This window comes from Spea bombifrons, chromosome 4 (assembly GCF_027358695.1).
Source record: "Spea bombifrons isolate aSpeBom1 chromosome 4, aSpeBom1.2.pri, whole genome shotgun sequence".
Classification (NCBI taxonomy): Eukaryota; Metazoa; Chordata; class Amphibia; order Anura; family Pelobatidae; genus Spea; species Spea bombifrons.
The window spans coordinates 43,375,198-43,388,593 of NC_071090.1; the positions used below are offsets into that span (position 1 = coordinate 43,375,198).

At 41.3% G+C, this 13,396-nt stretch overlaps 2 protein-coding genes across 2 annotated transcripts in view; one reads left to right on the forward strand and one right to left on the reverse strand.

Moving 5' to 3' along the window:
• Positions 1-3,568, reverse strand: part of CEP290 (centrosomal protein 290) — a 44,184-nt gene extending 40,616 nt beyond the window's left edge. Inside the window, exons 1-6 of the mRNA XM_053461910.1 lie at positions 3,503-3,568; positions 2,466-2,580; positions 1,974-2,051; positions 1,584-1,653; positions 962-1,008; positions 177-320 (exon numbers count right to left, since the gene is read on the reverse strand). Coding sequence (XP_053317885.1) covers positions 177-320; positions 962-1,008; positions 1,584-1,653; positions 1,974-2,051; positions 2,466-2,567 — 441 coding nt within the window. The 5' untranslated portion in view covers positions 2,568-2,580; positions 3,503-3,568. The remainder of the gene's footprint in view (positions 1-176; positions 321-961; positions 1,009-1,583; positions 1,654-1,973; positions 2,052-2,465; positions 2,581-3,502) is intronic.
• Positions 3,569-4,472: 904 nt separating this feature from the next.
• TMTC3 (transmembrane O-mannosyltransferase targeting cadherins 3) overlaps positions 4,473-13,396 on the forward strand; it is a 29,548-nt gene continuing 20,624 nt past the window's right edge. Inside the window, exons 1-2 of the mRNA XM_053462302.1 lie at positions 4,473-4,661; positions 12,459-12,678. Coding sequence (XP_053318277.1) covers positions 12,490-12,678 — 189 coding nt within the window. The 5' untranslated portion in view covers positions 4,473-4,661; positions 12,459-12,489. The remainder of the gene's footprint in view (positions 4,662-12,458; positions 12,679-13,396) is intronic.

The following is a 13,396-nucleotide window of genomic DNA, read 5'->3' on the forward strand; positions in this document are numbered from 1 at the left end:
TTTTTTAAAAAAAATTGTTTTACAAAAATATTTGCTTAGCATCTATAACCCCATTAACAGTCCATTTAACTGACCTACTGGATTGCAAAAACACCATGAACAGGTATCATTACAAAATTTTACTTAGTAATAGGACTATTACATGGCTGGTAATTATCCAAACTAGTTCTGCTTACCTGCTCATTAACTTGCTTCTCTTTCTCCAGTTCTTTTCTCATCTCCTTAAGTTCTCGCTCTCTTTGCCCAAGCTGTTCCTCTAACTGACGTATTTCTTCACGGAGGAAACGTGAATCTCTGGTTCCAGTGGCCAGCTGTGATTTCTGTGATAGGAAAATTGCGTTATTCAGATAAGTGAAGAATTCCAACACAAGTAGGGAAAAAAATCATCACCAGGACTATTTCAGACCCCAAAGTGTTATTCACTTTTAGTCACAATAAAAGAATGCTTTTTTTTTTTATTTTTTTTATTTTTTTTAAAGCCTGAAAAGTTTGTTTTTCTGTGCAAATCTCTTTTGTTATAACATATATATATATATATATATATATATATATATATATATATATATATATATATATATATATGGCAAATGTACCTCTGTTATAGTTGGGTATAGTATGGGTAAGTACTGTAAAATGCTAAAGAGAAAAGTTACACTGTGAACATTGGAAGGAAAATTATATATTACATATATTTATATCTGCTCAATTGAGTGGGATAAAAACACACACTTAATGTGCTATTGAAACTGTCACATTTATTAACAGTATATGCCTGATAAAAAGTTTCCGTGAGGATCAAAAGTAAGTTTGCAAATTTGCATGTGTCATGCGGGGTTAAGCCTGGCTCCGTGCTGATGTACTGCGGAAATGTCCCGCTCCTGGCACCATATCCAATAAACCCTGCAGTTTAGCACAGAGATCTGAACAAATGAAGAAATTACAATAAAAAACTACAACATACCTCAATTTCATTCTCCAATTGCCTGATTTTATTTCTTAACTGGCTCTCTGTGGGGGAAAAAAAAAAAACAACGTAAAGATCTGCAAAACATTTTACTTACACAATATGTAGTATAAAATAGATATGTAGTATTTTGTTAATTTACTATAGTATCCTTATTTATTCTCTGTGCCTAGGTTCCTCATTTTAGTCAATTAGAATATTCTACCTGCTGCATAAATAGGTATCAAATATAAAATCACCAAGACCAATTAGTAATTTTGGTAGATATGGGGAAAAGACTATTAAAATGTGCATCCAAAAAAAGTCAATCAAAATTAACTTCTGCCTGTTACAAAACCACCCAGTGTCTCATATACTCTACAACAAAAATATCTTATAACTTTAGCTTTCAGTAGCTTAAACACATAAAGAAATAGTCTAACGCCCCATAGAGGTTACATTTATACACATTAGTATATTAATTGGCATTTTATACTAAACACTGCAGTTGAATAAGTCAGTGGGAATTTTGAGTCATTGAAATGAACAGGATTATTTTAACGCAACGTCTTTTCAGAGAACACTAGTTTTGTTGCAGGTGTCCGTCTTTTTTCTTCTTGTTTTGTTTAGGAGAACCTACCAATTTTGGCTTGCTCTTCTCCTGCTTTTTCTGCCTCCTCTAAAGCAAGCTCTACTTCTTGAGCTTTCATCTACATAACGAAAAATGCAAACTTTGTGAGAATCACTGGAACAGTTTCACTATTAAATGGATGGATACAATTTTTTATTAATGCATATCACAGAACGGATAAATAAATTACAAGGCCATATTAAGGACACATTCCGAAATCATGTTACAATCACTACCTAAAAATCAGTGTTAAAATAACATTATATATAAATCATGGTTTCTATTAACACCTTAAGTATAAACAGAGAAACGTAATAACAGATAAAACTATGAATTATGAAGACATTTTTATTAGCATAACTCCCCCGAAAATGGACAAGAAAAATAACTTAGTCAAACCTTCATCAATGACTGTGTAATCCGGAAAAGTTGTACGAGGTTTTCTGAAGCTTCATCTTTTAAATCTGTACTGCTGACCTATGAAAACATTAGGTATTACACAATAAATGTAACCAATGTTGATACTTAAGCTGCGGGAGAGGCAGATTTGATGAGATAAGAAAACATATAAGATTAGGTAAACATATCATCGGAATTAATGTTGGCAGGGGTGTGGATGTGGCATATTCTGTAATACACAATACATTTCCCGAGCGGAAGGATTTTATGCCTTGATGGCCCAAGGTCTTGGTATTTACAGATTATAAAGATGCAAGTGTAGCGGATATTACTTACCATGGAGGAAAAGAGACAATACAAATATTAAACAAGTTCATTTTATTTTAATTTTAATACATAAAGCCTGGCTACAAACCATAAAATCATCTCTATTGCATTATAACGGTTACTGTATTGGATGACTGCATGTGTATTCCAGTATCTAATACATACCTGTGATAATGATTTTAACATTTTCTCTGCTAATCGTTCTTGGCTGGGAAGTTCATCTGGATCCACTCTCACAAGCTTCCCCCAGTCCAAAGAAGGTGGCATCTTCGAAGCTGTTCTTTTCTCAGAAATAAGTATAAAACCACTGTTAGAATGCATACTTAACTTCATGTCTGAACACCAAGGACTATAACTTGTTCCTTTATACTATGTCATATAAACAATAATGGTTTCCATGAATGGAACGAGAATGTATTTGTCAAAAATTGCCCATGAAAAGTAAAATCAATTTTACTGACATTAAGGTAATCATTATTTCCTTTAATGTTTAATATTATTAACAGTGGTCTTTTTCATGTCGTCTTTCAGATGTTTAATGCATCCATTACTGGGTTTTATAGGTCTTAAAGACTATTTAGATGTATTCTTGAGCTGTAAAGGCATATTGACCATCTTAAAGCGTTTGTCTATTCCTAAAAGCACCAGGATTGCCCCAACATACAGGCCAACTAGACAATTCCTAGGGTTTCTTGGGGCACCAGTACTAGGTGACCGCATTGAGAAGGGCTGTCATTCTTTAGTTTCTCTCATAGCAGCGCTGAGTAACATCAGTAAAGACAGCCGAGGGGGTCTCCATACACGAGCGGAGACAGCCGAGGGGGTCTCCATACACGAGCGGAGACAGCCGAGGGGGTCTCCATACACGAGCGGAGACAGCCGAGGGGGTCTCCATACACGAGCGGAGACAGCCGAGGGGGTCTCCATACACGAGTGGAGACAGCCGAGGGGGTCTCCATACACGAGCGGAGACAGCCGAGGGGGTCTCCATACACGAGCGGAGACAGCCGAGGGGGTCTCCATAGACCAGGCTTCTGGTTTGTAACAAGGCGTCACTCCTGAAGGAGTTGGTGTGACATCACTGCAATCCATGATGTTTTTAATATTATTTGTAACACCGTGGTACAGTCTGGAATGATTCATGCAGCAGTCTTGCATATTTTCACATGTCTCTCCACCACTTCTAAGGCAGCCATACTCACCTCTCTAGGTATCCTTATAAGCAAAATATAAAACAACCTTTTCTTTCCACCGGAAATCTCTGTATGTATCTCTGTATGAAGAAGACACCGGGTTAACTTAACATCACTTGCTTCCTGGATCCAGCCAAATTCTGTTTTATCATAGATATTAATGAGGAGTGTGTTGGCTGAGCCACGCATACACACGATATAAGTTCGAATTCCGTGTGTTCATTCTCCAAACACAGAGATCACAAAATAAAATACCGCCAGGTTTATATTCACACGGTAATAAATCTGCTATGCGTGCCACGGTTTCGAATCTCCCCTCACTCGCCGGGAATATATGTAAACAGCGCGTAGCTCCACAGAAAGCAAGATGTCCTGACTGTTGCTACGATACAGGAGGAAACTCCTAATCTGTCCGGGGAGGGCGGAATGGGACTAAACCCAAACGGCGACTACGCCGCGTTTCAAACCTCGCTTCGGTTCTACAGGACACGCCCAACTCCTTACGACTGACAGCTAGGTTGGTCGTTAGAAGAGCTCTACTGTACCTTTTACCTATGTGTAGGTAATCTAGATGCGATGCTGATATATGTCGGTCGCTCGTTTCGTGAATTAAACGCATTCCTTTACACTGTAGCACAAATAACGTATTGCAAGTAAATAAAGTAACTTTTCTACGTTACTGCGCGCGATCTTGACTCGAAAATTTGTTTGGATTTTCCCGCCCGTTCTTACCCTCACGTCAGTTATGCTGGTTGTAGAAATGTAAAGTACGGCGCTAAATGAAAGCGTGTATCCTGCCAGCAGTTTCTGAGTACATAAGTTCCTATACGTGTCTCCATTAATGTCAATATAAACACGACAACGTTAAATTCGTATTGGATTCTATGATCGAGTTCGCGCACCCTACTGGAGACATGAATTAGAACCAACTTCCACAGGCTAGTATATCTTTTGTGTTTAGAACTCGGTGCGTGCAGCTTTGCCGTCTGATACGACTGAAGTCATTTCTTTAGCTGTGAGTAAACCAGGGGAGGAGTTCACGTTACGATCAGTCATGGCGGCTTCCACTGGTCGCTGAGAATCCTATAGAAGAAAACCCATATGTATGAAGTCTGGAGCCGGAGGAGGGCTGGGGCCACAGATTCGTTCACTTTCTTTCGCTGTTCAGGTACAAAGATGGTAGAAATATAAAACGGAATTGGCAGCACGATAATGGCCTCCTCTGATTTGTTATCCCCTCGTTACTTTTTTCTTATTCAATGGATAACCGACAACTATTGCCTCGCTGTTCTGTCTAAGGTGTTTATATGCACATGTGTGACGTTTATTCCTCTACCTGTGTTTTATTTTTACTTGTTTCTGGTGCTTTTGAGGAGGGCATGGTGTCCTACCAAGCTGTGTGGGTGTTGGCCCTATTCGTGCTTGTCTCAACCTGTGATTGCGAAGACTAAGCAAGAACACTGATTGCTATTCTGCAGTTTTGCAATTATAGTGCAAAGGGGTTTATTCACTAAAGGGAGGACTCTCTTTAGTGAATATAAAATGTGACATTACCATAAGCCCACTTAGTCTGCCTGTTTCTTGCTCTAAAGGCTCGGACCTTAACCAGTCCATGGTCTTGTCTTCGATTTAGGTTAGCTGTATGCCTGTCACCTGCATATTTCAATTCATTTACTGTGTTAACCTCTACCACTTCTGCTGGGAGGCTGTTTTACTTATCTACCATCCACTCTATAAAGTAGAACATCTTTACATTACATAAAAGCCTCTGACCTTCTGAACTTTGTTATATTTTTTAATTATTGAAGTGCAGATTCCTGGGCAAAAAAGCTCTGCGAGCATGAAATACAGTGCTCTATACAGAAATGTATGTTAACGTTAACATTTTGTCTCTATAAATGCCTTTTATCTGCTGATCGGCAGGCTGCTATTGTTGTCAGTCGTGTTGTTTCTCTGCTCAAACGCTGCACTGAGCTGATTCTTGCATGTACACGGAAATCGTTTCTTTCATAGACTTGCATTAGTCAGAGTGTTTAGCAGAGTCATTAGGACTGAGCCTGTGACGGGAACGGCGTGTCCCCTGACTGGGTACGCCCGCCAGACGACCCTTCCTTCTCCCCATGGCCGCCGGGAACAAGAAACTTCACCCGTTAGGCTGGACTAGCACTGAAGACAGCAGGAAACATAGCTCTTTGGGAACCTCGATGACACTGTAGTATACAGAAGCATAGCAATACAGTGCTTTACCTCCCTGACAAGGGCAGCACTGGGGCTTACCCCAATTTTTTTATTGAAGCCCCGAGGTTCAGTGCTTCACCGTGAAGAAAAAATAAAAAGTGCCATAAGGCCACAGTGGACACCAGGGCCCCTTCCTTCCCTCTCGGACCGTAAGGCCTGAAGAAGAGCCGGATCTTCTTGGTCCTTCCCTGCAAGGGTTGGGACCTCTAGAATACTCAATTAGAGGAGGGGGAGCCGCTCAGAAGAACTACCTAACTCCCCTCCTCACTAGAAAAAAACAGACCTTTTTAGGGGACTCGGCTCCACCATGGCTTTCCAGTGTTTAAAAACTGTGACTGTTCTGACATTATGTTTGTATTAATAAATCAAAAATACAAAAAAGTTACATAAATAACACACATGCTCTGTGCAAAAAAAACATGCAATCTTGCGAAACAAACTATATACAAAAGTGCTCCCCTTGGAAGCCCCAGCCCTTCGGCTGGTATGGTCAAAAAATGTCCTTTATGCACCGTACACCTAGCCAAAAGGCTGGGACTAGTGCATACAAAAACAAAAGTGCATGGAGGTGCAAAAGGTACTTACCGGCATGTGGCGCACGAAGGGTAAAGTGCACTTCACCTCTCACCCTGTGCATAGCGCCCAGTCCTGGACCAGAGACTGAGGACCCAAAACATCTTTGGGGCTTCATGCTTTCCCAGCCCTAAGGCCAGAGAACCAGGCTTTCCCTCTCACAGGCCAAAAGTCCAAGAAGTGAGGCTTACCCCAATAGCATGCGGAACATGTATTGAGGTAAAACAGGAACTAACTTTACTGGGGAAACAATCACCACCTGCCTCCAAGAGCCTTTCAATAGACTGGCGGTGAGTTATGACCAGCATGCATTACATCATATGTAAAACGCAATATGCAGATCATATGCACATTAGTTATAAGAGAAAACCACACCAACTTACACAATCCTGCCATCAGAACCAATAATATTGGTCAGACAGGCAGGAGGAAGGAGGGAAACTGGGATCTAGAGAGCTCGGTGCTCTCACTGTTGCCACCCTTTACCACTAATCGGGTACAGGGTGACTTAAACATAAACCCAAGCAAAGGGACCAGATATTGCCCTGCAATTAGTGTCCACTGTCGCCTGCTGCAAGTATGTAATGCAATCCGGGGGTCCACTGTCTATAATGGGAAATACACCCCCCAAGTCACGGAGGCTTCCGTGACAGAGCCTTTGCACTGTTTACCACAAGGTAGTATGATAGTTTTTTTAGTAGATTTGGCATAGACAACAAAACTAGAACACATTGAATTACAGGCAGCAGCCTGAAAAAACACACAAAAACTAGATTAAAAAAACTGCACAACTCTTATTGAGTCGCAGCAATTGTATGATCAGTCCGATCGACAGAATTCATGGAATCTGGACGTATTCAACAGGTTAATGAACCAGTGAATAAACACATTATTGTTAAGACATCGTTTTTGCAGCCAGAACTATATTTTACTGGCAATACCACTAGGTAGTATAAATCCACTTACCATTTGTAACATTGTAGTTTGGCAGTCTTTGTAAGTTTTAAAATGCTTTAAGATTTTTACCCTAGGAAAGTTAGGATAATTGGCCCATGGCATACAGAAATGAAGGTTTTCTAGTGCACACATTACCAATTTTAATATGTAAGCAACATTACTTATAATACAAAATAACAGTAGGTGACTGTATAATGTAAGGTTTATTTTCATTAACCACAAACCTCCCAAATATTACACTTATGCCATCATTCTGTAGATACCTAAGTGTAGTATTAGCCATTGAGATATTCTCATTAAGAACAGTGATAGCATTGGTATTAATCCGTACAGCTTCAGTACATAGAAGGGCTGAGCTGGTTCTGGATAATTCAACATGTGAGGAGACTTAAAAAGATTTTAGCTATACATTATACAGGGCCAGTAAAGCTCTTCCTGCAGCAGAAACAAGCTTTCCAAAATGCATAGTGAAGTGAATTTGCTGAAATATAACCCTCCTGCAAAGTCTCCCGTCAACTCCCCCTTTAGTGAATTGGCCCCTCTTATTGTGGCTTCAGTATTTTGAAATTAAAATTGGAGATTTGAGAGAGAATTGACTATTTGAAGTCCCTGGCTGTACTGTATATTATGAAGAACACGCCACAAGTTCTGCTACATGTCTTGTCTGTTTGGTTACTGTGCAGCACTTGGCAGTAATGCTATTAATGGCTGAGCACACAAAGTAATCTCTCTGCCTATTCCTGTCAGAACTTGCCAGCCGGGACATTTGCAATTATTAGTTATAAACAAAGTGCTCTTATAAAAGATTATTTCAACGCTACACTGGTACACTTGCTTGGAGGGCCGTCTTTTCCTAACGTATCTGTTTGTCTTACTCTGTCATGCTAGTTATGTCATACCCTTTGAACGTATGTATTATAAGAAGCGCTGCATAAATTGTTGATGCCGTATAAATAAATGTTCACTAGAAACGCAATGTCTTTTACATGAGGGTGGAACGTCTGTATCTCTATACCGTTCTTTACTTGTGAAAGTTGTGGTGAGATTAAACTTCTATGAGTTAATCGCTGCCTTCCTTGCAGAAGACACTCATGTAAGACAAGACGTTTTCTCATTCCGCAACCTGGTCACAGATTCCGCTTGCCTTTGCCTTAACCTCTCCCTGTTTATCTCTGGGGTTTATTCGCTAAACGGAGAGCGGGGCAGAGAGTTCGCAGGGCAGTTGTGGTTTTAACTCTCCCCCTTTGCTATTCAATTGTTGGCAAATTCTCTGGTATCAAGAGCTGAGCTGACCCTGTGTAATTTATCGAGCGAGGAGGCCCTTATACACTGCAAAGCAAACCCTTCCTGCAGCAGAAGCATATACCATAAAGCGAAGTCAAGAAGCCCAAACCATAACTCCTAAAAGCTCTCCAGTAGACTCTTTATTTTAATGAATTGACCCCTCTTTCTCTAGAGGGACTGCTTCCTGCTAAGATCAAGGAGAGCTCTCTGTAGTTCAGTCCAACATGTCTATAGAAATTCCAACATGACAGTTTCCCGGAGTTGCGATGACTGGCACTGGTGAGCTTATTGGAGCAGGATCTTTTCCTTTTTTTTTTTTTTTTTTTTTTATTAACTTTAGTGTTTTTTTTTTTTGTTTTTTTTTAAGCACCAACAAATTAGGGGCTTTTGTAATCTTCTCCATGTGCTTCCCTGCAATATTTGTATACACTTTATAAATGAGTTCTAATGTTGCAAGAACCACTTATCATTTTGTACTAAAGAAAACAATCTATTCCCTGAATGAGGTAATATTTAAATATGTAACGCTATTTTGGTTAGACTAAAATGTCTCCATCCTCGCTGATTTTTAACGGGTCATCTCATAGCATGGGAATCTTATATATACAAATGATTTCCGGGCAGTTTGTTTCCATGCAGGTTTGTAATGTTGGCCTTGTAACTTGGGCTTGGCTGTATTTTTTTCCCTAGCCACTGTACTAAAGGGAGAGGCATTTATGAACGGGCCAAGTTGTATTTTTGAACAATGCAGATGTTGTCTTGGAGTAAACAAGAACATCTGCGTGGAAATGAGAAGTCTAACCCCCCCCATGTTCCAAATCTTAAAGCTTCCAATATGACCAAAGATAGAATGGCGTCTTTCTGCCTTGTAGGTTCACCTCAAGAGTTCGACAACTTTACATATCTGCTGTTGTTCTGAATCTAAGGCAGTTTTCTGTGTAGCGTCAACAATTTTCATTCAAGATGAGCATCAGCTGCTTATTGTTGAGCAATTTTGACCAATGCAATTTGATGGAAAGATTTTATGACCAATGTATGTTCATGTTGTTGATCATTTTTATTCATTGATACATTTTATATGTTATTGTTAGTTAGATTTCCCTGCCTCATTGTGAAAGTGCTATAGAATCAATTGGCATAATACTAATAAAAGTTTCAGGGCTTAATAAATCACAGGAGCCAGGGGCGTAACTAGAAGCCTCAGGGCCCCGGTGCGAGAATCTGTTAAGCCCCCCTTCTCACGCTATCTCCCCTTCTCACTATCTACCCTCTCCCTACCCACCTTTGTAGGTCACTTACCGGGCAGTCCTGTGATGGGGGCGCGAGGCCTCTGTTTTGCTGCTCTGCCGTGGTGCGCACGGCTTCACTGCTGAGCGCCGGCATATGACGTCACCCAAGACAGACGTCTCACGCTCCCACTACTGGAGTCAGGGGAGCGCTGAGGCAGGCGGCGGTAGGGAGCAGAGGAGACAGAAGGGCGCCGAGCGGTTGCTGAAAACGACCGCTCGGCACCCCTTGGGCCCCCCTGACTGGCAGAACTCCAGGGCCCGGTCGCAGTCGCGACCCCGGTTGTTCCGCCACTGACAGGAGCCAAGTAGCCATGGCTTCTCAAACGTAACTGCTGGCATTTCTATGAACCTTTTTTATATCCTGCCTCCTCTAAAACAGAAGAGGCAAATAAAGAAGGCCCGCAATATTTTTCAGACTGGTTCTAAAATTCTGTAGAAGTATGTAGGGCTGAAACAACTAATCGATAAAATCGATAATAATCGATAATGAAAATCGTTGTCAACGATTTTCATTATCGATTAATCGGATCGATTTTTATCGATTATAAAAAGAGGTTTTTTTCAGAGCAAATGCTCTGAAAAACTCCTCTCCTTATATAATCCGACCTCAAACAGAGATCGGATTATAACACCGGAATCCAGATCCCCCGCTACGCTGCAGGAGACCTGGATTCCCCTCACTGTCGGCCGGTCTCTCACTTCCGTCTCACTCCCCCTCCCATCTGCCTCCTCCCCCCTCCCATACACCGATCTGCCTCTCTACCCGGCTCCGTTACTGAAGGCACTTTCATTGCAGCTTCATAGAAGCCACAGTGTAAGTGAAGGTGAGTAACGGAGTCTGTAACCCCCACCGGCTGACAGAGAATCATCCTCTCTGATAGCCGGTGAGGGTCTGCATCGCACAGACAGACTCCGTTACTGCCCTTCACTTACACTGTGGCTTCTATGAAGCTGCAATGAAAGTGCCTTCAGTAACGGAGCCGGGTAGAGAGGCAGAGCGGTGTATGGGAGGGGGGAGGAGTCGGAGGGGTGTATGGGAGCCACCCTCCAATACACCACTCTGGCTCCTCCCCCTCTGCTACGCCACTCTGCCTCTCTACCCGGCTCCCTGGTGTCTTGTCAGAAACGGAGGTTCACAGGAGGCAGAGTGGAGTATGGGAGGGGGGAGGAGGCAAAGTGATGTATGGGAGGGGGAGGAGCCAACGTGATGTATGGGGGGAGGAGCCAGTGGTGTATGGGAGGAGGCAGAGTGGCGTATGGGAGGGGGAGGAGCCAAAGTGATGTATGGGAGGGGAGGAGGCAGAGTGGTATATGGGAGGGGGAGGAGGCAAAGTGATGTATGGGAGGGGAGGAGGCAAAGTGATGTATGGGAGGGGAGGAGCCAAAGTGATGTATGGGCGGGGGAGGAGGCAGAGTGGTGTATGGGAGGGGGAGGAGGCAGAGTGGAGTATGAGAGGGGGAGGAGCCAGAGTGGTTTATGGGAGGGGGAGGAGCCAGAATGGTGTATGGGTGAGGTATAGTGGTGTATGGGGGGTATTATGAATTTTTAGGGCATATAGGGGGTATAAGGCATATGGATATTAGGCATATCAGGGGGGCATAAACATATCTGGGGGTAAAAGGTATATCAGGGGGCTCAGTGGCATATAGGGGGTATAAGACATATCGATATTAGGCAAATCAGGGGGGCATAAAACAAATCTGGGGGTAAAAGGTATATCAGGGGGCTCAGTTGCATATCACTGGCATATAATGCGTATAAGGCATATCAGGGGGCACAGTGGAATCTGGCATATAAGAGGTATAAGGCATATATGGGGGCAGAGTGGCAAGCTGGGGGTCAGATGTGCATAACTGGGGGCAGTTTGGTAAATAAAAAAATTTAAACAAGGCTTTTTTCTCAGTTTTTATTAAATATGAAAAATAGTTAACATATGAATTAATATTTACTAATAACTTTGTATTGAAACCTAGTTTGAGAAGCACCGTGTTTGGGTTCTTGTAGCTTTTATTATTATGTCAGTAAAATAAGAAGGTGAATAGAGAGAGGCCATTGCAATAAAGAGATGAAAGTGTAAATTGTACGTTTTTTATTGCAATTTTTCTTCAATTTAAAATAATGTATTTTTTTATCCGATTAATCGATTAATCGACAAAATAATCGGCCAACTAATCGATTATTAAAATAATCGTTAGTTGCAGCCCTAGAAGTATGTTAAGATTTACTATCTGTATATGATTGTAATTAATTTATTCTTTGTCTACGCAGTGCGCTTAATAAATTCGAGGGGCAAATTAAGTTCCATTGACAGTGAATCCGAACCAGATCATAGTGAAACATTTTTGTAAATGGTAAGAAGGTTATCCTGCAACTAGATGTGTAATTATGGAATAAGACAACCTAATAGGCATGGTGCTTTGTAAAGATGTTTTTTTCCCTCAGTCTGTTTGCCGGCATCTGACTTATTATTATTTTTTTTTTTTTTAACGCTAGCTGTGCAACATGCTGCCGCATAACAATTTTGACCGTTAAATATTGGGGGAAAAAAACCTTTATGAGCAGGCGTTAGACAATACTAATACATATACTGTATATGTGGTAACACAAACTTCATTTCTTTCAGTGGCTGTAGCTTGAAAAACCTATGAAGAAAAATGGCTGATATTAGCCCAAAGGAAATTGGAATTTTATCATGTGTCGTGTTTATATGTTACTGGAACAGCCTGTATTGTGGTTTTGTCTTCGATGATGTCTCAGCAATTTTGGACAATAAAGATTTGCATCCCTCAACACCCATAAAAAAACTATTTCAAAATGATTTCTGGGGGACGCCAATGTCTGAGGTAAATATTCATAATTCAATACATCCTTATTTTATTTATGTCTGTGAAAGGATTATTGTTTTGTATTTTTTATGCAAATTAATGTGCTAAGGTGTGTGATTTGTAATGTTGCTTGCATGCAATGCATGTATAAAGCAGTGGCGACCCCTTGTTCCTGTCTCCTTGTACCAGTTCAAAATAGTTTTAGAAAGGACCTTTTCTAAACTATTTTGAACTGGCACGGGTTGACAGGGACATATTGAGGTCACGTTAAGTCATGTGACCTCATGGTAAAACTGAAGCTGCTCCCACATTTAAGGCAAAGGTGGCACTGTGAGACTTGTTGATTGGTGAAGATGAGGGGACCCCGCTGTAATTTTCACACCAGGGCCCTGTGGGTTTCTAGTTACGCCCCTGGTATAAAGATATTGGTTCGCAGCTTTATCTAATTGCTGCTCTCCTCAGCTATGTTGACCATAACAATATAAGGTTAATTCATATATATACGAATTGTTTGTTTAACGTATGCAATCATCATTAAGGCTGCAACTAATGATTATTTTCATAATCGATTAGTTGGCCAATTATCTGCCCCCCAAATATGCCTTATAACCCCCTATATGCCACTGTGCCTCTGAAATGCATTATACCCCCTGATATGCCACTCTGCCCCCCTAGACTTTCCCCCGTGCTCCATTCTCCTTGGTGTCTAGTAGACAAATGCACAGAAGCCCACCTC